We start from the raw sequence: 24,592 nt of genomic DNA, 5'->3' as shown, positions 1-24,592 counted from the left end.
TCACTGGTTGTTGTCAGTTGAAGAGCTCAGGTTTAATGGGATATCCCCTGGGACACCCACAGAGGACAGGTAGGAAGCCATATTTTCGGATGGAACATAAAGCGATGAGCTTTCAGGCAAGCTGATGAGGTCGTTTCCAAAGATTGACTGACGATCAATGAGGAACTGCTGGGCGCTTTCAAGAATGACATCTTTCCCTAGGAATGCAAACAGACAACAGAAAACTCAGTTTCTGGAAGGCAAGTGACCAGACTTCATGTATGTAGAACTGAAAAGTGGCAAATCCCCACTGCAAAAGGAGGTGAGGAGCCTCACTCCAGGCAAAAAAAAATGCTTGGAAACACTTGAGTCAAACCTGGACTCACTCAAAAGCCCATTAAAATCGATGGGAGTCTCTCCAGGTTGGCAAGCCAGGTTCTGCCTGAATGCTGAGAGTTACCAACCATTTGGTCATCCCTCTTTCACTTCTCGTGAGGCAAGTCTGGTAACAAGAAGTGAATGAGGGATGACCAAATGGTTGGAGACACTGAGAAATGATAAGAGCAGCTTCTCTTCTTCACTCAAGAACTGTCTGCTTTTCCTCATCTTTGCAGGAGACATCCGTCAATTGCCCCATTATTCCAACATCATGCCACTGCATGGACCAGAAAGGCTTTGCGACCAGGTGACGCTCCTGTTGTGCTGTTCAGCCCCAACCTGCTGAAGAATTCTCTCTAGCATAGCTGGGCTTTAACACCTTTGATGCTCATGCAAGATGCTGAGCCTAAGGTGAACACTGGAAGTCCTTGAACTACACAAAATACATTAAAACACTGCAGTGGGGTCAGGTGGCTACAGCACCAAACTAAGGCTCACAAAAGCTTCTCTTTCAGGTCTATCCCAGCTGAATACACATGAAAATAATAATATATCACTATTCCAAGACCGGGAAAACACTTCTAGATTCATATCTAAGGTCAATGACACACTTTAGCAGAGTCAGTGAGGGGGAGAAGATCAGCTGGACAGTTTTCTCGACGTCTGGAAAAACTGAGGCATAACCTTTGCGTCTGGCTGCTAGCAGCTACCAGGTCGCCTCCTCTGCAGCAGAAGCCAGAGGAAACGCAGGACTTGTATGGCTCTTACCACCCCTACCCACTTGGATCACCACAGTGCTCTTAGGTGGTGATGAACAGGCAGAGAAAACAGTGGAGACATTGATAGATATGATGTGGACCCAAGCAGGGTAGTTCAATTACATTTAAACCCAAGTTTATCCCCGATACTTTTCCCACTGCTCAGGAACTAGCTTAGCAGTTGTTGTGGAAACATTGCTGACTAACAATCATGAAAGTAAAATAACAAACGTGTTTCGTTCCCTCAAAGTGGCAAATGGTCAATGCTGGATGTTGCATCTAGCTGCTGGCATGTTTAACACCTTAATTACATCCCCGTTCCCAAGTCTGCAAGAGCTGCTAGCGCTCCTACCTGGGCAGGCGTTGTTAAACGGTGGGTTGAACACTTTTGAGGACAGCTCAGTTGCATTCTTCTCCAGATCCACTGTGAGTCGCTGCATCTTGATGCAAAAATATAAACTACAATGTACAATTATACAAAGACAGGGGAGCTTGTTAGAACTAGGCCGTTTCTGAAAATCAGTGCTTCATCAATGCTGCACAACATCCACCAGTAATGCAAGCTATCCTCCCTGCCCTGCCTCTCCTCCCAGCCTCACCCGCACTATGTTAAAATAGCCAAAAGCGTGTGCTCAAGGGCAGATATGCCTGAAGGAGAGGGCTAAGGGAGATGCAATCCCCTATTAGCACTGGCTAATATGGTGTCAAGCTCATGTCACATGAGGAGGCCGCGCTGGCATCACTGTGGCTGTCCCTGCCCAGCCGCCATACAGGGCAAAATATGAAAGGAATTATCTTTCCATTTGCCTATGACAGTCTTTGAGTGAAACTAGCTTTTGCTTGCACAGTGCTTGTAGGTGCAGGGTTGCTGCAGGTATTACTTCCAGGCTTCTCTGTGCCTGTGACTTTCTGCAGGACAAGCAAGCCTAAGGGTAGGCTGCACCAGATGCTGGGAAATTCAGTGGTCTCTAGGACTGAAATATTGGACATTGCAGCCACCCTCTTGGAGTATTTTTACTCATGCAATCCTTTTTAAGAGAGACTCTTGCTTCCAAGACTTGCTAATATTATATATCTGAGACTCTCCTTCCTAACACTCAGGAAATGGAATTACCTAGTAAATTCAAAATTATTAAATCAAAACCTTAAAAAGATAGTGATATCACAAAGAAGGCTTAGAGACCTTTCGCACTTCATTAGAATAGGTTACACTACAGAGATGGCAAAACCATCCAAGTCTTTATTGTACCTGGCTGGTAGTGAGGGCTTTTAAAATTCACCCTCTATCAAGCCGGAAAAAAAAGCAGTCATGAAACACGCATTTCCTTCGCTGTTTATTAAATCACCATATGCACTTTAGAAATGTCTGTGTCAATGTCAATTCCAAACAAATACCGCCAAACTGAATTTCCCCTTGTTTCTTCTGTATGGGTATGCATGAACCTTTATTCTAATTGCATGTGGTTTTACTGCTCCTGAAATGTAGAGGGATGGCTGCACTTTATAAAGGCATATTTTATAAAGGGCTTTGGCACAGAGACACTTTATGAATCTATGGTATTTTTAGGACGTGACATTCACACTAAGAGAAAGTTCAGAGCAGCCAGTTTCAATTAAAGACTCCAGGACCCCAGCACATCTCTAAACAAGCTCTGGCTGAGCAGGAAAGACAGATCAAGAGCATAAGATAACACTCAGCCTACCCCCAGGAGATGCTTACTGGCTGTGCTTTACTACACTCTCCCCTCTGGCTGTAAAATAACTAGGCATTCCTCAGTTACGCACAAGCTCTGTTTCATAATTACATTATTATCATTATCATATCTCAGAAATACACGTCTCTTACCGGGGACAGACTGGCTTCCATTTCAGTCAAATTCCACTCACTCAGAGATAAATTAGGATTAAAGACCTGTTGGGAGAAAAATACAATTAGGGCTCTGAGAGATGTAATGGTTCGAGATACTCGTATCCTCCGCTGCCTGCTGGAGGCTGTAGCCCTGCTACATTAACCAAAGCTGCAGGCAAAGGCTCATGTGTGATGGTTCGTAGCAGAGCCAGAACAGCACGGGCTGAGCTGTGGGCACTTGTGCTGATCCGCAAGCCTTGCTGCCTGCCAGCGGAGGGGCAGCGCAGACACCCAGTGCCACCGCCACGTCATAAACCAGGGCAGCTGCTTGTGTCACCGCACGTGCAAGTCCAAGCCTTTTTTTTGCTGCTCTTGGATCCCAGGACACTTCCAGATTCATATGGTTTTTTAAAAGTGTTCCAAAACACGGCAGCAGAGGGCAGATTACTGCTGCATCAATGCCTCAATGGCACTTTCTTGAAAAGCCTGAGCAATCTGGGAAAAGGAGCTGTTGGTCTGGGGTACAGTTTTATGATTCATTCTCACTCTTGTGACGTTCAGTTGCACAGAGAGAGAAAAGTGTGTCAGTAACAGGAAAACACCTCCTAATGAGAAAGAAGAAACAGAAACCAACAGAGCCAGTGACAGAGCAGGCCATTAGAAAAGCTTTCTGTAAAGTCCGAATCAATCACAGACACTGGGGAACTGTCTTTAAGAAGACTGATTTTTTTTTTTTAAATGATTTTTCTTTTTAATGATTTTTCAGTCCTGTTTATCCATGCAAGTTTACCACATGCCTATACCTGAAGCATCTCCTCAAGGGAGTACATCTTTGACATATAGATTCTTTTGCTACGTACAGAGTTATTTGATTATTGGCAAAAACCTTTCATACACTAACTATATGTACAGGAAGAAAGACAGTGAAAGAAAGAAACAAACCTTCATATTTCTGTATATATGAATATATATTTCTGTATATATGTATATATATTTCTGTATTATGAAAAAAGCTATTATCCATTTCTAGAGAAAAGTGACCTGGGAACTGCAGGCAGACAAAGGTCTCAGCAGAGAGAGAATTTGACATTGGCTACACTTCCCAGAACGTGAGGAAAAGGGGAAGGTAGAAGAGCTAAACACAATCTAGGAGTATCTAAGATACAGAATATGCAAAAAATAAACTAACCCACCCAAAGCAATTACAAAACTACCTAGAGAGTCATATTAAACCTATTTTATGTACATGCGTTAGGTCTCATGATGGCGTCTTTACCAAATGCATGGTGTTTTGGGCTCCTAGAAGTTCAAAGATGTATATTTTCAGAAGAAATGTAAAAAGCATCATTTAAAGTCTGAAATCCTGCCAGTTCCTATAAGCAGGTCAAAACACAGCTGTGACTCTGTTGGCAGCATGTGACAGATAAAGTGCCACAGAAGAATAAGCAGCATGGTCTATCTGATTTACAGCCCAAAGGTACCGCTGCGAACTTTGCAACTGTTCCCCGCAGCCGCCCCAGTGGAGGGCCCGACACTCACATCCAAGAGGCTGGCGGGCTCCAGGCCGTACTGCTGGCTCCTCAGCAGCAGCTGCAGCCCTTCCAAGCTCCAGTCAGTGCCCTCCAATGGGTCTGAAATATCTGTTCTGAGAAAAGACAAGAGGAAAGATTGCCACGAATGAGACTTGCATAGATACATATAGAAAGCAGGACTGAGCAGCCTTCCGACATGAGGTTTCTGCTTAAATCTCATTTTGAAAACCAAGAGCCCTCTGCCAGCCTGGGTTTATGTCATTTCACTTGGATTAATCCCAGAAGTACAACCCAGCAGAGCACAGAGGGGACTGGGCTGATGGTAAAACAAGTGAGACTACTCCTCTCCTTGGTGATGCATGTCGTTTGGGGATGGACGGTCTGTGCACATCTCCTCAAGACTGCGAAAATTAAAGCTTTCCTTAGAGGAAATCCTTGTAGAGAGGCACTTGGGATCCAGAACAGGCTGCACTCCCATCCTCTGGGGTCCAAGATGGCTGAATTACTATTAGCTAATGGTTTTTAAAGGAGTGACTTTTACCTGCAGGTAACAGCCTGCAGGTTGCATTTACCAAAGAAATTCAGTTAAAGGAGCAAATGTGAGGCCCTGCTGGGTTTAACCCCCCCAAAAAAGCTATAAAAATTTCTCTTCAAATCCAGAGTCTTTAAAAGAGGATGGTTTTTATTCTAATAACCTGTTTTTAAGTAGCCAGTGGGGTTCAGAGGGAGGAATTTGGTTCTCTCTAATGACCCGAACGAAAATAGAAGCCTTTCTGATAACTCCACTGAGTGTGGGTTTTTTTCCCCCAGGCGTCCTCAAATTGCTGCAGTTGCCATGAAGAGTGAATTCTGCAGTTAACTTCTACTTCATCCACCAAGCTGCAAGCACACTTTCCTCCTGCTCGGTGAAGTCTGCTGTACACTCACCCATGACATTGGTGCTGGTGGGATTTCAGTCCCACAGCTCCAAAGGTTGCTCACTTATATCGCCCCGTGGCTGAGCCTAAGGACACTGTCCTAATCTCCCTTGCAAGAGGACATCATTCTCTGGGTGACTGTCACACGTGGGATAATTGTGTGCCCTGGCTTCAAAATAATGAAACCTCCATACCTTTGTATCATACTGCTGCACTCAGTGAACACAAACTTCCAACTCTCCATCCCTGTGAATGACCTCATTTGCTATTTCATGATTTTAAGGCCTGATTTTACACCCTTTTATCAAGCCTCCCTTTGGACTGCCTAGCATTTTAGTGAGCCCCTCCAGTTCAAGGACACAAGCACAGCAATGCAGCTAAGTTTCGTGGGTTTTCACTCTTAGTCAGAGATGCGGAAGCTGAGATCTCTTGCAGCGTCAGCTCCCTGGTACCTCCCAAGAAGCACGCAGCCCATGTGATGGTGCCAAAGTTACTGGCTGCTCCCTGAATACAGATTGAGCACTGACTCAGGAAAGTCACCTTGGAAAGGTGACAGGAGGAGATGTAAAGGTAGAACAGACTAAAGAGAAAAGTCTATTTGACTTCACAGCACAGGAGAGGAAAAGAAAGGGGGCAAATTATTTCCCTCTCAAGCCCAAGCCTGGGCCTGATAAATGCTTGATGCCTTATCAAATATATGCCCTCCTTAGTGCAGAGGTTATGGTGATAATGATTGACTGTCACCTTCCAGCACTGTCTGCCTATTGGCACACAAGTGACACCTTATTCGCTGCACAGAAACACTAGTGACAAATATTTCCTAATGACTTTATGTAACTGAAGACTCAACAAAACAAATGACAGAAGGCACACAAGCTACTGCAGGTGGAGTGAGGTCCGGTGGCCTGCAAGTCTGCAGACATCGATGCTGGTCTGGGCTCCAGCTTTCACTCAGACCTTGGGCAAATCCTTCTCACTGCAGAAAGCCTCTTCCCGTTCCTATGACTCCGATGTACATGCTCTGACAGCTTTTCCTCTGTTGGGTCCTTAAAGCACGTCATCCACAGACCCTCTACCCCTGTGAACTGTTCCCTGGGCTTCAAGGGTCCTCTAAGCAGGTGCCACAGGTACAGGATGGAGCTCACCAGACTGCATTAGGCGACTTAAAGTCAGCCTCCCTTTCCCCCACGCTAATGGGAAGAGAGGGCCATGAAACACACAGGGCCACAGGTCTCCCTTGCTCCCCTCACCTGTCCAGCAATGCCCTTCTGCCTCTTCTCTCGGCTGGTTGAGAGGTCCCTGGTGGGGCTGCACCACAGCTCCCTTTGCCTTCCAAAACAGACTGAACCATGGCAACTGGGAGCACGGGGGGCTCGGAGCAAGCCCTGCAGCCTGGCAGCGGGACGTCAGGCTCAGCGGTGGCTTTCACTCCAGGGCTGACTGGCTCTTCCTTGATCAGCATGAGGCACTTCTCTCTGTATCAGAGACAAGAGTTAGCACCACACACGCATCTGTTCCACAAAGGCCTTGTGCTACTGGGAAGGGCAATAGCACAAGGCCTTGCCTCCATTTCCCATCAAACTGTCCCTCAGAGTCTTTCCATTCCCCTAGATGGGCAGGAGAAACCAGCAACCTTGTTTTCTTTTTAGCAAACTTCAGAAACATGCTCAGCTGGAATATCTTCACTCACTTCATCAGGCACGCCTATAAGGAATTTGTCCCATTTGACTGTTTTGCAAATATGGAAAACACACTTCCATGTGTTGATCATTCCTCAGATGAGTGTTAGGCTTGAGACAGGTTAAAGGGTTACTAGACTAGAGAGGTTCCCCTGAAAAAGAAGAGTCTCCACCCTAGAGACAGGAATGGGATCAGCAAGACCTTCCCATGCTGGAGTTAGGATTGGACCAGCAAGCACTCTAGAGATCCCAATGACACAGGTCAGGATCTCAGGGCCCTGCAGGATTTGGAACAAAACCTATCAAGATCTGACAGTCCCAGTCAGATACTTTACTTGTTTGGAAGCAGGGGGTTGCCTTTTTCCAGTGGGAAAGGCACTCCGCGTTATTCCTAGACGGACATTTGACACTGAAGTTTTGGACAGTAGCATTTTGTATGTAAAAATCTACCCGTACTACTTATAGGAGACCTTATAGTTCTCTGTGAAAATGCACAACTGGAGCCAATGTGACAAAGGCATGTAGATCAACAGGCACAGGGAAGCCATACTGAAAAAATATCATCTTGCAACACTTACAAACTAGCTTTGCTGCAAGACAAGACATGAGCGTGTCACACATAGGGGATGGTATGTGACACTACAAAGCCTTCCCCGGCATTCCTTTCAGATCACCTTCTCATCTTGTGAATCCTAAACTCCCACCAGAAGCTCATGTTGATTTAGGAAGTACCACACTCCTGAACTCATTAGGGCCATGGCTGGCTCGGATTCTCATCATGCAGACACAGCATAGATCAGAGGCCACCAGATGGCACCCAGTAATTAGTAGAAATAAGCAACCTAACTTGAAGGTTATATTAATTTTTTTCTGCTTTAGAAATGGTCTCCAGTTGTTTAGGTTTTTTTTTTAATCTTTATCTCTTTACATGCTTCTAGCTAATTTTATGGCTATTGTTTCAATTATTAGGCAGATTTACAGGCAATTTCTAGAGTATAACTGCCTTGCCTCTATGCCTGAGAAACTGTTTCCATGATTCATCTGTCTACTTACTTTCCACTGACATAGTTGTAGCTATTCTGCTGCTAGCCCTAAATACACTGCAAGTCTGTGGCAGGAAGAGATAAGCATTAAAGTACCTCTGCATTCAGTTCTTAAGTTACTGGGACCTTTTCACAGAAAAGTTGTCAAACATCGGAAGTTGTTGTGATGCAACCTTTCTGTTCTCATTAGCAGAAAGATGTACAGTTTGATTCTGTTCCTTCTTTGTCAAAGCCAAAAGAAAACTTCCTTTTTCTCTCTCTCTCTCAACAAGCCCAACAAGGGTTAGTATCTCATTATTTGATAAAGTCTGAGACAGCCCCTGTCTTGAGAACAAAATATAAAGAAGGATGGATTACTTCTCAAAGAGGTGAGTGGAAGTTCTCAGCACGAAACTCATTACTTTGTTTTGAAAGTTATGCTGTTATTATCCCTCCCTAATTCTGAAAATCTGACCCACATTGCAAACTAGAAAAAAATATTCCAGCCCACCGTCTCTATAGAGATTTGCAAATCAGACAGAAACTTTGGTAGAATTACAGCCAGGAAAAACTCTTTTGAAGTTATGCATGTCCATACCCGACTCTCCCTGTTTTTCATCACAAACATTTTTACCTGTCATTTTCAGGAGGGGATTGCATATTTATTATGTTGGATGGTGATGCTTCAGTGACATCAGATATGATGGGTCCTCCAGCAATTGCAGGGCTGTTTAAGCAAGAGGCAGGTTCTGTTGATGGCTAAGAGGAAAGCAAAAATCATATAGATTTATTCTTCTGAGGACCAGAACAAGTCCAAAGCCCTATCTGAGATAGTTAGAGTTTACTCACTGTGCCCTTGAGTCCTCCTTGTAGGGAAACCAAGAAAGCTTTTACCTACTATGCAACACTATCATTTCCTCTGGCCTTTCCTCCAACCACACAGAGGTGCACATGTAAAATAAGCACTGTGACTGTAGTGTCAGCTACTGAGAGGTTTTACCATGTCTGACATTTTGCCTAGGCTGCTTACCTTACTCTGGAGGGAAAGATCCAACACAGCCCAACAGTGGAGTATGGGTCTCTCATGCCAACTCAGGTATTTTAACTGCATGACATAAATGTCATGTGTCTGGTGTCTGCTTTGGTGGGTTAGGGTGGTGGGGATCCCTCAGCAACTGCAAAAATCTGGCTCTGGTCAGAAAGATCATAGTACCCACTTCTAGAACATACTTCTTCCTCTCTGCCCTGGAAGTGAGCCAGGCTGGAGTAACACCATGGAGAGTTTGGTGTGTGGGGTCTGCCTTTCCCTCCCACAACCCATGGCCTCCCACATGAACATGACAGCACAAGCGCATGCAAGCATGCACCCCTCCTTGGAACAGGGGAGCTGAAGAAATAATAAATGTCACTCAGCTTTGCAAACCTGTTCTCTTTTTCACTGCCAAACTCTTGCCAAACTACTTACTCTGTAAATCGTATTATTGCTTCAAACATTTTTTCCACCCTGGCCAAAGAAATCCCACAAAGCTCAGAGGCTGGCGTAAACCTACCGACTGTATGAAATAGGGGTCATGGAGGGGGTCCGTAGACAAATGCCGGCTGAACTTGGACACTTGTGGAGCTGAGATCCCGTTGTCAAGCATCAGAGGTCTGTGAAGAGAAACAGGTTTGTTTTCCCAGCACATACTGATTGGTTCCTGGTTGCTCATACAAGAACTGTCTCTCAGCCAAGTGTTGTTTTCCCCTGGGTACTCTGTTTTGCCTCAGCTGTAAGGTACTTTCTTGTCCAGTGTTATGGACAAGGAAAGGAAACAACAGTTTTGGAGGAGGTCACCATTAGAAAAGAGCACTAGCCATATAGAGAAGGGATGATCTGGCCTTTTTAGATCCTATTGGAAAGATGCAAGTAAAATAACAAATTCAATTAATATTTTGAATTGAACAAATTGAATTCATATTTTCTTCTAATTGCTAGTGGTTTCAAGCTCTGGGCTGGATCTTCAGCATGTTTAACTGGGGGTAGCTACGCTGAAATTATTAGTGCATTACTGGGAATCTGGCCTTGTTACCAGCTCCCTCGTGCCCAGGGCCTCTTTGGCAAAACTACATCTCCGTACGTAGCACTGCATAAAAGGAACCCATGCCACTCAGTAATAAAATGGGGGGAGACATAAAGCAAAGCAGAGCCCAAACTCATTGCATACAGGCTTTTAAAAAATGACTGACAGGCTTTTACAGGTGGCCACTGACAACAAGAAGTGGGTCTGCATGCTGGGTCCTGTAGCAGGAGTGCTTTGTGTTTAGTAAATGATTGAAACCAAGAGAAAATGAGAAGGAGCCTCAAAATGGCACTGCCTTTCCATCACGAAACTTCCTGGGGGGTAGTCCTTGGTTTTCTGATACAGTCCCAGAGAAGCTGGGAACTGGTATATTTTGCTACACACCCACTATTGTTAATGCTGTGATGATCCTATAAAACTGTCTAGCAAATCCCTCTTCTCCTCCCACTGTCCTGCAGTCGTGGAAAGCATCTTCACTGTTCATTTAGAAGACAGTGATTTGACTGAGGGCACCAGGGAAAGCCAACATTTTTTTCCACAGTAATGTCTAACAGGCTTGACAGAAGATAATTCCTAGCTCCCTTCATCCTACAGACACTGGAGCTGGATGTGTTGGGAGAACTTATGGGTTTGCTCAGACTCCGATGAGATCCCACAGTGAAAGGCATTATACAGCAGGACACAGCAACCGCAGTGCTTGAGATCTCAGTGTTGTCTAACAGCTCGTTTAACAGCCTTTTTCTAGTCTACGATGTTAACTAAACAGAAAAAAAGGAACATTTGAATCACCCTGACATGGACCTTGTTATGGCATAAGCTACCTGTTATGGCATAAGCTACTGAAGTACACTCCGAGATATCGTAGCCAGCCCTGTGACAATTACAAATTTGTAAGTGTCCAACGCTCTGCTCCAGGAGCCACAAACGAACCTCCCCATCCAACATTTCTTATCAAAGTAACTTTGGCACCTAACCCATCTAACAGCCTCCCAGGTCAGACATGCCTGTGGGACCTACAAATGTGCCCATCCTGTCAAAACCAGGCTGTACGCTATGCTTTCCTGCAGTCAGTTAAAAGACAGGCAGGAAAACAAAACTGTGAAAGATAAAACATTAGAAATCCAGATGCAGACACAAGAGCCGAGGTTCCTTGAACACAGACCTTTGTGTTTCCAAGGAAGCAGAAACTCAAATTAACATGCACAATACTGTGCAAAATGCAGCTAGGTTTTATCAGTGTGATCCCTCTTCATAAGGAGGCCAACACAGTTGCTGTGCAGACAGTTCTGTGCTCTTTTGCCCCTTTCAGCACAGTTTCTCACTAATTATTTGCTTTTTTCAAAAAGCAGTAGTCTAAGACAACATTTCTTGGGTGCAAAGCTTTTACAGGGAGGGCACAGCCCTGACCATGGAAATTAGAGGTCAGATCTGGCATCTCATTTCTCTGCTTCCCCACTCCACTGGACGAAAATTTCCCCACTCATGAACCTCAGTGACTCAGAGCAGCTGATACCCTCCCCTTGAGGCCTCTTCTTTGCTACCATTCTCCATGCAATGTTTATCCCTTCCAAGAGGCTCAGTAGAGGGGGCAGGCAGAGGTAAGAGTACCCAGCTTGCTTGTACAGATTATGGGCTCCTTCATTCAATCCTGTGTTTCCTGTACAATCCTCACAAGAAGAGTCAGCCAAGAACAAGGACACTGACTTAAAGAAAATCAACTCCCTTGCGGAGCCATTCTTGGGAAGTCTTGCTCTTTTCTCTGAGGCATGGAGAAGTTTCTGAGTTGCCAATGGCCACAAGGTAATAAAGGCGGGAACTGGAGGCAGGTCCCTGCCCTCAGCCTGAGCCACAAAGGCAAACTCCTCTTAGTAGCCCCTCTCCCCTCTTTAGACCACAAGCACCACAGAGCAAGAAATGCATGGCTGCTCTCCTGGAGGGCACTAAGCTTCCTAATTCAAGCTCCTCTATTCACTTGCCTTGAAAAGCTTATTTATGACTCTAAAGATACCCCTTGCTAAAATCTTTCTCCATCTTTCCCTCTATAAGGCCTACAGGTTGCGTGCCACCAAACCTGTGTTGGATACACACCCCATTCAGTGGCCGTGGGTCAGACTAAAGGTGTCTGTGGGCTGGCTGGGCCCAGCCCTGCTCCCACTGATGACAAGTGGCAAAACTGGAACCTGTAGGACCAGTAGCGGGGTCCTGCCCTTTACCCTCCCACTAGTTAGCGTTCCCATCTCCCATCTCGCTCTGTATTCCCCAAATAAAGGTCACGAGCTGACACGGTGCTTCTCTAAAGACCACTGAATGGGGCATGTCAGCAGGTCTGACTCGGCAGTTCAGCCCATTCATTTCCCATCACCATGGTGCCCTGGTCCGGTGACCGCCTGCCTGGGCGAGCTGAGCTTGTGCTTTTAGTGAGGGGGCAGCATTATGCACCCGTGAGCGTGTGTGCACCACACAAGGGTACTTACAGCTTCCTCTTTATCCCAGTGCTGCTAGGGCTTGATTGGAGCTGGCCAAACAGAAACTGAATCAGCTGTCAGGAGAGATCAAAATCCAGTGTTAATCAGCAGAGTGATTCAGCACTCCCTGCTCTCGCAGCCATTCTTATCTCACACATTCCTCCCTCCCAACACCATCCTAAAGCTGGGAGCAGCCATGAAATACGGGAGCCAAATTGCGTGAGACATCAGAGCCTAAAACCAAACTAAGTTTTCCAAGAACGCAAACGACCTGCCTAGCTTTCAAGAAACAGCCAGGTGGCTGCTTTGTGTGCAAGCTGCTAGATGCACATGCTCAGCGCTTTCTCTCTCCACTTCTGTGCATGCAGAACTCAAGCTAGGCCTATTAGACGTGGGAATCTGCCTGTGAAGTACACGTGCAAACATTCCTAGGCCTGGAGTTAGACTTGGCCTCCATAATAATCTTTAGAGACCTTTATAAGAGGCTCTATAAAGTCTGACAAAGACTTAGCAAGTGAAAGAGGTAACCCCCTAGGGGAGACCCTGGATGGAGGTCTTAGCTCATTCAGCTGAGTTTTTCAGCCCTGTGAAATTCAGTGTTGATATAAAAGGACACTAAAAAGGATGCAGAATGGCTTTGGAGAGGAATCACTTAGCAACATATACCCCGGTCAGCTTGAGCCTAATGCTCTGCTTTGACCTCCAAACACAGAGAACATTACTATTATAGATCACAGCTGTCTCTTACTCATTGCTCAATATAACAAAATAGAGTTGCATAAATACCTCTACCGTGAGTGGTGTGGCTGGTCCAGCCTCAGAGCCGGAGGAAGGTTTGATGGCCTCGTGCATTTCTATCCAGTCCTATGACTCTGTGATGCCACGTGAGGATCAGAACGTGGCTCTCAGGGGGACTGGGAAATGTGACATGCTCAGTCACGTCGGCACCATCTGGGAATCACTGGAGAGGCCTTTTCTAGTACTGGTCATGCTAGATTTTAAGGGAGATGGCTCCGCAGTGCTCCTTCAGTCTAAAAGGTTGTACAATAATTCCTCAACTATATCAGTAGCACCAGAGAATGTAACAGTTGCTGGAGGTCCCCACTGGGGGAATGGCTAGCCAATTCTGCTGCCTGCAGCTTCAGTGCTGGCAGGAGGGGGAGGCTCCTCTTTTGTACGAAGGAAAGAGGAAAGATTTGGGAAGCCCAAAGGCATCGGTACAACCAGAACAGAGCCAATACAGGGCAATTAGTGAGAGTTGTGCTCTCTTGGTCAGGACTTAGACAGAAAAGTGGTTTCTAACATCACAGCAAGGACTGACAGGGAAATTACAATCTTTTGCTCAAGGGCATAATCTATGCTTTGTAATGACCACTTTCCATAGGACACATAAGAACATCACACTATTAGAAAGAGAGGGAAAATAAATATACTGTGATATCAGAGTGTGGAGAAGATTATGGGACAAGAAAAAAAAATCAGAGGAGGACATATACCATTCAGTACAAGTGAGTTTGGAGTTTATATGACCACTACCTTGTTGATCACTTTCTGTTGCTGTGAGTGGTTCTGCCGGAGAGAAACAACTTCCCGCCAAAGAACTTCATTTTGCCTGAAACAGAAACTTTCTGTGAGCACAGAAACATCCCAACAGCCTATGGTGCTGCCATGACACTCAGTAGATCCAATTGTGCAAAGTCTGTCTAACTTTGGGGCTCTTGCAGTGCTTGGCTCTTTTCAGGTGTCCCAAATGGGGTCACACAATTGCTTTCCTTGTTTTCCCTTGACCTCAAAAGAACTACAGACCAAAGCATGGAGGAAAAATCAAATAAAGAGAAGTCAACATCTAGAGGGGAGGGTAACAGGAGGACATGTTTTTAGTTTTTGTGGAATATTCGGGCCAAACTAAGAATTTCAGTAGGGCCAGACTTGTGACTTTGAATGATTTGGATCATCAAGACTGTTCTTCCTGCAGGAGCCAAGAAAGTCCAACCTCTCCACAACTGCCCCCAAAGACCAAGAGACCCTACGGACGGAGATCCTATGTATTCTGCCTGCTAAAACCTCATACATGTGGTGGTAGAAAGGCACGTTTGGGAGTGACTGAAGCAGCTAAAGGGCTGCTTCTGCATCTGAGAACCTTGAGCTAGGAGGACTGCAATGATTTCATTAATGGGAGTCGCTGATTTCATCCAGCACAGACCTGTGTCCAGCTTGCAATTGCATAGGATATATTTATTTTCTGTCTGCAAATGTAGCACACAGGGGAGTTAACAGGCTTCCTTGAACACTCAGCCCCAGAAAGTGGGATGGGGAGATGCAGAGTTCATTTGCTGTGCTGCCTCCAAATCTGGATGCCAGCCAAGTCCATGCTGAAAAAGGTTTTTCCAGTGAATTTGCCTCAAGAGCATATGGATGTACCAAAACCGACAGGCCAGCAAAACCTATCATAGAGGTGAAATTTATAAATCCTTTTGCTACATATCCTTTAGATGGTTTTAGCCTTTCTAGTGTGGACTGATGCTAGAACTGGGAAGATAAGGTCCAGGGTTCGAAAAATCACAGTAGCTGCCCTAGTACAGCAGCTTATACAGCAAGAATCTCTGCGGTGAACTTTCTGCACTGGTACTGACAGGATTTTCAGCAAAGCAGCTTTCCTTACTCTGACAGCTTGTACTGGAGTTATGTCCTAACGGTTCTTTACCAGCGTAAATTTTTTAACACGGCTTCAGCCTGGGATTTCTGGTCTGTCTTAGTTTATAAAAATTGTATTATTTTAATCAGTCAAATGCAATTTTGCCTTTTGCCAGATGGAGGGAGGGAGCAAGCAAATCAAAAGGGAGACTAAACTAAAAGCAAGGCCAAATCATCGATACTGGAATTCCTTAAAAATTAAATAAGATACAAGCCTAGAAACTCTTTCTGTACCTGGATTTCATTATTTCATGTGTGTGCTAAGTGTGGGAGTCATTAAAATTTGAGGGAGGATAAAAACATTTCTCTGTTGCACCTAAGGGGCTGGGCTGCAATGAAGTTTCATGGTATCTCGTGTTCTCTCAAGGTCTAGGATGCCAGTGTCCTCTGGTGATGTATGAATATCAGCTTTCATTACAAAAGAAAAACTTCTTAGGTCTTATTGTTTAAAAAGCACTTGAAAAATCTAAGTTCTCTGTAAGGATTAAAATTCTGCAGGAAAATAAAAACCGATCCAAGTACATAGTTTATAAAACCGTATCCATTTACTAAATTCCTAGTGACCATGTCTGACTCAGAAAATCCCAGTGTCTCAGACAGCTGGAGGTCAGGCAGCCACATGTGAGAAACATTGCATATGCTTGTTTTGCTCTTATACAACAATTTTGGCCATGTCAGAAGACACAGTCTTCAGAGAGATGGACTAAACACTACAGCAGTTCTTGTGTTCTTATATACTTTAGGCCAGTCATATATTTTGGAGGTGGAAGATGACAGAGATTTGTTTTGTTTTGTTTTGTTTTTGTTAGCTGGAGGGGGCATCACCACATTTCTGCCAAGGACTCTCCTAGGTGTGAGAAAGAGTTACATCTCTTTTTACCACCATTTGTATGTGGAGGAAATACAGTTATCTGAGCTAAGTCCCCAGGTTATACACATACTTCCTGCATGGCCCCCTCTGTGCTTTCCTCATCTTTAAAGGGAAAATATAGAAGAAGAGAATATGTCCATATTTCACATAAGACAGACAGGCTGAGGACTAATTAATTTTGTAGATCATGGGGTCTGCATAGAAATCCTACATGTTATTGTCTCAAAAGATCTATTACCAACCAGTAGTCCCTGGCTCAGCACGTGCTCCCTGGGAAGGAGGTGTGTAAGGTTCCTCCTTTCAAATATTCCCCAAGATCAAGAACTCTCTAGAAACAAATGCCTGTAAGAAGGAGCCTGAGTAGGATTCAACTCACTGCTTCATGTCCTGCACTTGACACTCCATGTTCTCCTGCTGACTTCTCAGTATCTGTACCTCGTATAGCAACCTGCTGAGGTCCTCCTGGCGCATCTTCGTCTCCTCACTTTTCACTACTGACACCTGAGAAGGAAAAAATCAAAGGTGGATTTTACCAGCACAAGAAGGGCATGGACAGACAGAGTTATTGCTGTGGCTCAGGTGCAGGACTTACACCAGCTGGGCTCTGATGTGCAGAAATACTGGGACAGGCAATGCGTGCACAAGAGTCTGAACTATCCTTAGGGTATTATTGCAAGGGTCAAAAAGGGATAAAATAGAGCAAAGAGCAGGAAAAATGCTTTCATACAGAAAATCTGTTGGCAGCAGGACATTCTCCACTAGAAGGGGGGACTTATTTCAAATCAGCTTGGGGGTGGGGGGAGGAAGGTATTTTGAGGAACAGGGCGGAATTGAACTAGGCTATTTGATTAATTCTTTCTACTTTAACTACAGAGAGACCAAATCCAGCCTCATGTTTTACAGCAATGGGCCTGAGGAACTGCTTTAAATTGATACATTACACTTGGAGTTCCAGAAGGCTTTTGCTGAAGTCCCTTTCCTGAAGTCAATACGCTAATTCAGTAAGAGAACAGCCCTTTCTGGGCATCAATAACAGGTTAAAAGGTAGCAAACAGAAGGCAGGAGTAGGTTATCACTTCTATAATAACAGGAGATGACTGTTGGGAGACCCAGCAGGAGTTATATTGTACTTATCTAGCAAAGTGGGTAATGATTCAAAAGCAGAGTGGTATGAAGGAAGCCTGGCCATGCAGTGCTACACGAAGGTCTCGTGATACTGAGTGACAGAGCAAAAAACCACAGACGAAACTGATGAAAGCCAAGCCCTGCACACAGAGAACCCCCCACCCCAACCATATATGTATATGGAGAGGACAGAAACCAGACCACAGGGTGATCTTGGAGTTAGGCTGAGCAGTCTATAGCACAGCAGCCCGTGCTCTGAAAGCAAACAAGCATTTTGGGAGTTATCAAGAGAGGACTGCAGCTGTGGTAGAAACCCTCGCAATGACCATGGAGTGCTGTTCTGGTCAATCTGCCCCAAAAAGGGATGTGGGAGGGTTAGAAAGCCCCAGGGCAGAGAGCCATGGCAGCAGGCACGGAAGGGCTCCTGCTCGGGGAGAAACGAGGCCCTGCTTGAGACATCTGAGGGACAGGAAACAAGTATTCACTACTTCTCTCCTGGCAGAGGGCCTGGGGGAAACAAATTAAATAAAGAGGCAGCAGGCTTAAAGCAAACCAAAGGAGCTATGCCTCCACACAGACCATTAGTTAAGTTTTGGGGCATATTTTTGCGGGATGTTTTGAAAAAGCACCACGCAGCCTCTCCACACCGGTGGTGTGGAACCTTCTGGACCAGGGGCTGCCGCACCTCAGCCCTCCCTCCCGCCCGGGGCCTGGCCGGGGAGGCTGCCGAGGCCCAGCCGGTGCGTCCCGCCACCCGGCCCCCCTCACCTTCCTCTTGATGTGCTCCAGGAGGTGCTCGTGGCCCTGCAGGAAGCAGAGGTGCTGGAACTCGGTGTCGTCCCGCTCGGGCTTGACGAGACCCCCCTGCTCGATGTTCACCACCTTCCTGAAGCCATCTGTGTGGAGAGGGCGCAGGCGAAGGGCTGACAGACCCAGGCCCTCCTCCCACCCCATCACTTTTGAGGACATTTCTGTTCACTCCCCCCACTTTTTGAGCTGCTCTGGTGCTCGAGGCACAGCCGTGCCCCCTCCCTGCGGCTAGGCACACTTTTGGGCCATATCTACAAGAAATCCAGTGCAAGGGAGAGCCCCATGGCTCTGGGACATGTGGGCACGTGGGTCCATCTGCCAGGAGCTGAAACACCTGCTCTTAAGAAATCTCTGGTTTGATTAGCAAGCCAAAGGGATTCAGGGGAAGGTTTTTCAAAGGCACAGACCAGCATCAGGTGCCACTTTTGGAAAAAAGGGTCACATGCACATTTGCAAATCTACTTTGATTACTCCTCTGAAGTCCTAGAAAGGTTTCTAAACCATGTCTAAAGACTGGCCTAAAATTTACAATAGTGCTACTGTATAGTTAAATAGCAAAGTTAAAACTGAGGAACTTTGTGAATTAGTCATTGAAAAACTTCCAAAAACTATCAGAAAAGGAACCATATTTAATACAGTCGTGGTCTAGATGTGGCTAAAAACTACACGTAAACCTCCATGAAGAGGTGAAAATGTCCGAAAAGCAAGTTGAGGTACTGTCCATAATTAGTTCAGCGATACGGCTGGTGAAATGGATGAGCTCTGGGCATGCTACCCTCAAAAGCAGCAGTTTCTGAGGGAGGTGTCACAGTAGCAGGCTGCTGGAAAAAGCCCCATATAGAATAAAATGGGAAAGAAATAATAACAGGTCACCAAATTGATGCAAGAGAAGCCGAAAACCTGGTAGTTGGAATTTCTTAGCTTGCATCTTACAGTGTAATCTAACAGAAATTTAACGCTGGAATTTAAGGAAATCACTCCCCTGGGATCTCAGAGGCAAGTCCTCTTTGGCAAAATCAATAATGCTACAATAACGCATATACACGAGATCTCAACTTTTCTACCCACAGTTCTCTTTCATGCCTCCTGTCCCACCCGCACTTTCTGTCGCTCCCCCCGTGTCTGTAGGACCCATGTGGGCTAGGCTCTGGAGGTTGAACTTACACATGTTCAGCTGCCGGACAAAACTGGCCATGTTGTTGTGTTTGAAATACTTGGGCAGCACCTCTTTGGCAAAGCGTCCTTGGTCGAACACATGGAAGCTGGTGCCATTCTGCAAAGGAGAAGAGGACAAAGGTGAAGTCAGAGGAGCATCCCTGACCATAAGAGGTGCCCAGGAGGAGGTGATTCCCTTGAGTCCTACAGCGTGGGAAGTCATGCTCTCTGAATCATCACCTTGAAGCTGAGAAGAGTGACAACAGCCTTCAATGATGGATGTGCTCTTTTCAGTTCTGGTAGTCAGTCCTCTATGACTGCAGTTCTGATCTTTTTCTACTAAGCTTTGCCACTGCTTAGTTCAGAGCCTTGGATGTGAGAAAGAAACTACAGACTTTTACACACAAATAGCTGGTAGCTTGTCCACCCTTGCGTGGACCTCACAGAAAGACTCTGGTGTCTGAAGAAGGTCCTGGAAAGGGGGAATTGCCATTATAACCCCTCGATCTGCTTGTATAGGTCCAACTCCAACCCCTGTGCTCCAGAGCACAGCAGTCCTGGAGGGAGTGCTGCCTGGAGACATGGTACAAGAAACACAGCAAGGCAAGAAAGGAAATCATCCCTGGAGACACCACACTGATCCAGAAGCTCTACACACCTTTTCTTGACTACTTTTGAAAGTACACATCTACAAGGGCAACCGCAACATGTTAAGTGTCATGCTTTACCGCCCAAGCTAGCAAGATGCATGTTAACTAGATAAAGTATCTGTTTCTGAGGTTGCATTGCCAGGATCCATGATTGCAAAACAAGGCAAACTGCCTGGGATCAATGGCAGAGACAGACCCACTGCAGGCCATGTGCTTCCCCTGCCTGGCCTCCTACCTGCCGACAGTTAAACTGGTACAGAGAGGGCCTGTGAGACACAACGCACTGAAGCTGCCTTGAAACTTTTTGCAAACAGCAATCCATGTGACGTTTTTAAGAGACAGAAAAATCAGCAATTAATTTTCATCTGTAACCAATCCTTAGAAACAACATTTTCTAAATCTCTGACCTCAACAGATCAGTCTCTCCAGGACATGGTGATAGGGGGACCACCTTAAATCCTATCTCTGCTCTGGATGGGGGGGCAGCACCAGGAATTTGGAGGAATGAAGAATCGTGATTTCAGACATGGAGTTTGGAGCACACGTGGCATTTTTGTAAACTTGCAGAGAATGGTATCTTCCAGGGGCTTTGCTTGTGGAGAGAGAAAGAGCTGCAAAGAGCTACCTGGGGAATCACCCAACTGTGCAGCCTAAGTGCTTTATGGAGGGATAGGCAAGATGCAGAGACCTATGCCAGGGCAAAGATATCAGCAGATATTTAGGACTTACCAACTCAGCTGCTGCTGAGTTTCAAGGGACAGCTAGCTAAAGACACCAGGGTCTGCACAGTGTTGGCAGGGAGGGGTCAGTCACAGCCATCCTCCTGCTGTGTTCAGTGTTATCACCGGCAGTCAAGTGGTGTGTCAGCTTGGGGCGTTATTTCACAGCAGACTGGTTTTTGACAGAGGAGGACAGCATTTCGTAGGAGTGAGCACTCAGGCTCTGCATGCAGTAGGAGCGTACCCGCAGCGTGTGGGTCCCACCACGCACCCATTACAGAGTTCGTAGCTGCATGGGTGCTCTCAGGGCTGCCTGGAAGTTTCTAAAACAGGGAGTGTAATCAGGACCATGAGAAAATTCAGCAACTAAAGAGGTGCTGGTGCATGTCTGTACCCTGCCCACAGCCACAAGAAAACAGCCAGCTGGCAAACCCTGCTGCCCTACTCATTGCCACTACATTTCCATCACCAAACAGTGCCAATTCCCTCTGTGCTCTGGCTCGTTTGTCAGCTCTACAATTAACCCTGCATGCCCACAAACATATGACTCTGGGTCAACTGTACTTTTTGCTCCTTGTTGACTGCTGCAAACACTGAACATGACTGTTTGCCTCGACAGTGTCCTTTGACTATCACCAGGGTCTTTCCTAATCGTTCCTTACCCCATGCAGCAGAAGCACAGGCTGGTCAAGTGCTTAAGAGATTCACTGATAATCCGAACGCTGAAGTTATCCTCACAGACTGAGCTTGCAGACATGACAGCAGGGACCAGGGTTTCCCAACACTGCAAAGGCTGTTCTGGGGACAGAGCTGGTTTGTCCTGCTTCCCTTGTGCTTCTACCCACTCACTCTCCCTGGGATACAGCTGTGTGTCCCAGGCTGGGCAGGCTGATGTAAAATGAGAAACGCAAGGGTTTCGTGTACCTGAACATCTCGTTATGGCCTCTCTTGAGAGGTCATTCCTCTGAATTCAGGGCTGCAATGTTCTCAGAAGCTGGCACACCCAAAAGGGTTCCTACAGACACAAAAAAGACTTTGGAGTTACTGTGTGTTCACCAGTGAACCGTGCATGTGCTAGCTTGTTCCCACACAGCAGCTGTGCCTTGCTTGTCTTACATCATGGGAGCACAAGCTGGGAGACACTTCTCTGCCTCAGGCAAAATTCACTCTGCAGCATGTCAGTCTTGGCAGATGCTTATCTTAACTGTTTTTGACTGACCCATGATGACAGACACCCTGTGCCCTGCCCAGGCAAGCTATTCCAGGAATTTGCCAGGAGTTCTTCCCAACTGCATCTTCCATTTAAACTATTCATATAATTACTTCTTGTCCAATCTACCATGGACACAGATAGCAGACTTTTCCTTTCCACCTTACAACAGCCCTTAGTGTATATATAAACCATTACCACATTTCCTCTCCATCTCTTCTCCTTCATGTTAAGAAACAGTTCATAGGTCCTCATAGGTCCTATTTTCTAAGAGTTCTGATTACATCCAGAAATCTTAGGCATGCACACCATTTATCAGCTCCAACAACACTGATGGATAGAAGAGGAAGAACATGGGAAACATGGAAACATGCAACATGGGAAACTTAGACATCTAAAAGCGTTACCAAAACCTCCCAAGAATGTAGCTGTAGGCTATCTTGGGTTGCAGGAAAGCAGAGCATGGTGGTGGTGATGGGCAGACAAAAATAACGATGTTGTAAGTGTAACAGAGAGGGGACTGTTTATACATGTTAGAAAATCCTTCCTAGTTTGAAAGTCCTTATTTAAAACACACAATACCAAAACTTGGCGGTTCTCAGAGGTATGGCCACCTAATACCAACATCAGAAAGCAACCATTGCCTTGGATAACAATGCAGCTCAAATCCTATCTCAAGTTTTGAATGAAAACCCTACTGGACACAAACACATGACAGAAAGGCTGCTTTAGACTTTTTTTTTCCCTTTAAATCTGCTTTTGTTAGAGGTTCTTGATTTTGGAGAACAAGTTTATGCACACAACTTATCTGATAACTCCCTGCTGAAGACAAATCACATTATTTGCCATAAGCCTTAGTCAGGTCAAAAGCACAATGTGGTATCAAAATGCTGTAGGAGGGGGACAAATAAATCATTCTAATTCTCTGATTGCACTTAGTATATTAATGCTTCAGTGACAAATAATAAGCCAAAGCAAAGCAATCTATCCCTATGAAGCTGTACAGACAATACATACACACATCACCGTGATCATCACACAGACTCGTTGAAAAATAAAGTAAAGCTCTTCCAAAACGTGAGTGATTTAGGGTGCTAGTCTGGGATATGTTTAAACTATAGGTTTTAGCCTGAGGTCTGAATGCTGTTTATCTGCTGCCTTCTCCCAAGGCATTTTTGAAAGGCTGCTAAGAAACACATGTGAAATAATACAAACAGCAGTGGAATTTTTAAGGGCTTTGCACCTTTTCCAGAAAATTTTAGGGAACCACAGATTGAAGCAAGGGGAAAAACCTATTTCTCTTAAAGAGTCTGGATTTTTAGAAGATTCAATATTACACACTCTTTAAGATGCTTCAAGTGAAATGTGTAAATATTGTTATTAAAACACTACCAAACCAGTTGTCCCTTTGAAACAGAAAAGCCACACTACTGCAGATAAATAATACCAAGTATATCCAAAAGGCCCCCTAACAAACTATCAGTCCTTTCACTCTCCCAGTTAGCTGGCCAGCACTTGTAAAGCAAAGGGAAGTTGCTGTGCGATGCAGTACTTAGGCCTTGCGCCTGGGTTTTTCCTGGTGTTGCAGACACTTGGTGACACCCAATATTCGCTGTACTTACAGTACTCCAGCAGATGAGATGGTTCGTTTCAGGATCTTCCACCAGCGTCCAGAGTTTGGTTAGGAAGGCTGGCACATTGCTGGAGTATCCATCCATCACCAGAGAGCTGGGTGAATCCTGCATAGTTTTTCAGCGTCCCAGCTACACTAACCCCATTGCTCTCGGCGTGCCTGCCTCCCTGCACGCGTGTGCATCCGACAGAGAATGAACCACCGAATTTTATCCCAGGCCAGTGGAAAGTAGGATCCCAGGGAGTCACATCAGCAGTGCTGCTCGCACTCTTAAAAACTCAGCACAATGCGATGGCATCACCGGCCCCAGAGAACAATACACAGAATGAAAATGCACTGCAGCCGATCTCACAGAGCTGTGAATAAATACGCAGCGTCATGCAAAGGGAACACGTGCTGCACACCTTATGCTGGGAGGTTAGCAAGTCACTGGAGTGAACCCACCTGCCCAGAGCCTGTGGGATGCCCAGGCACAGCAATGCCAGGTTTGTGAAGGCACCTGAATTGTTCTTTTGGAATTTTCTTGTCCTAAACTTTGCCCAGCACAGATGAAGAAGGGCTGGCCAGACCTCAGGGCTGCACATCTTTGGCAAGGTTTTGAAAAGTCAAAATGGTAAGTTGGTTTGGCTAGCGATCCCATGTTATCTGTCAAGAGAAATGATTGGGCTCTTAGGTAAGAAGAGAGAGTGATGAAAACAGCTACACGTAGAATCTAGATGACAATATGCTTTTATTATTATTATTATAAATGCTTTAGATAGATAGCTCTAAATAGGTGTTCGCAGTGTAGCTTTATGCCAGGATCATTTCAACTTGGAAACTGCTCTTCAAATAACATGCACCAAAATCTTTGGTACAACAGATCAACACACACATATCCTAATTCAGATGCAAGACAACTTCCATGTGAATGCAGAGATCAGATGCAAAAACTGTTAACTCTCTTGATTCTCCTAAGAAATACTAACAATGGAATAAAAGCAAAGGACTTTGCAAAAGGCATTTGAATTATAACCTGGAAATCTGCATTCCTGAGCGACGGAAAGACAAGATGGTCAAGGGAATTTGCAGGCTATGTGCCTTTTA

General features: G+C 45.5%; 1 protein-coding gene across 1 annotated transcript; it reads right to left on the bottom strand.

Annotated features, from left to right (window-relative positions):
* On the bottom strand, positions 1-23,618 carry HSF4 (heat shock transcription factor 4; the record flags this gene model as incomplete). The annotated part of the gene is made up of 13 exons (XM_082319384.1): positions 1-197; positions 1,468-1,555; positions 2,962-3,027; positions 4,504-4,609; positions 6,664-6,888; positions 8,749-8,873; positions 9,665-9,764; positions 12,649-12,713; positions 14,176-14,251; positions 16,581-16,705; positions 18,098-18,225; positions 19,304-19,412; positions 23,496-23,618. 13 exons carry the CDS (start codon positions 23,616-23,618, stop codon positions 1-3), a joined length of 1,533 nt encoding a protein of 510 aa, XP_082175510.1.
* Positions 23,619-24,592: the final 974 nt, after the last annotated feature.

This window comes from Platalea leucorodia (assembly GCF_965183815.1).
Source record: "Platalea leucorodia genome assembly, chromosome: 8".
Taxonomy (NCBI): domain Eukaryota; kingdom Metazoa; phylum Chordata; class Aves; order Pelecaniformes; family Threskiornithidae; genus Platalea; species Platalea leucorodia.
This window is presented reverse-complemented; position numbering and strand designations above follow the sequence as displayed.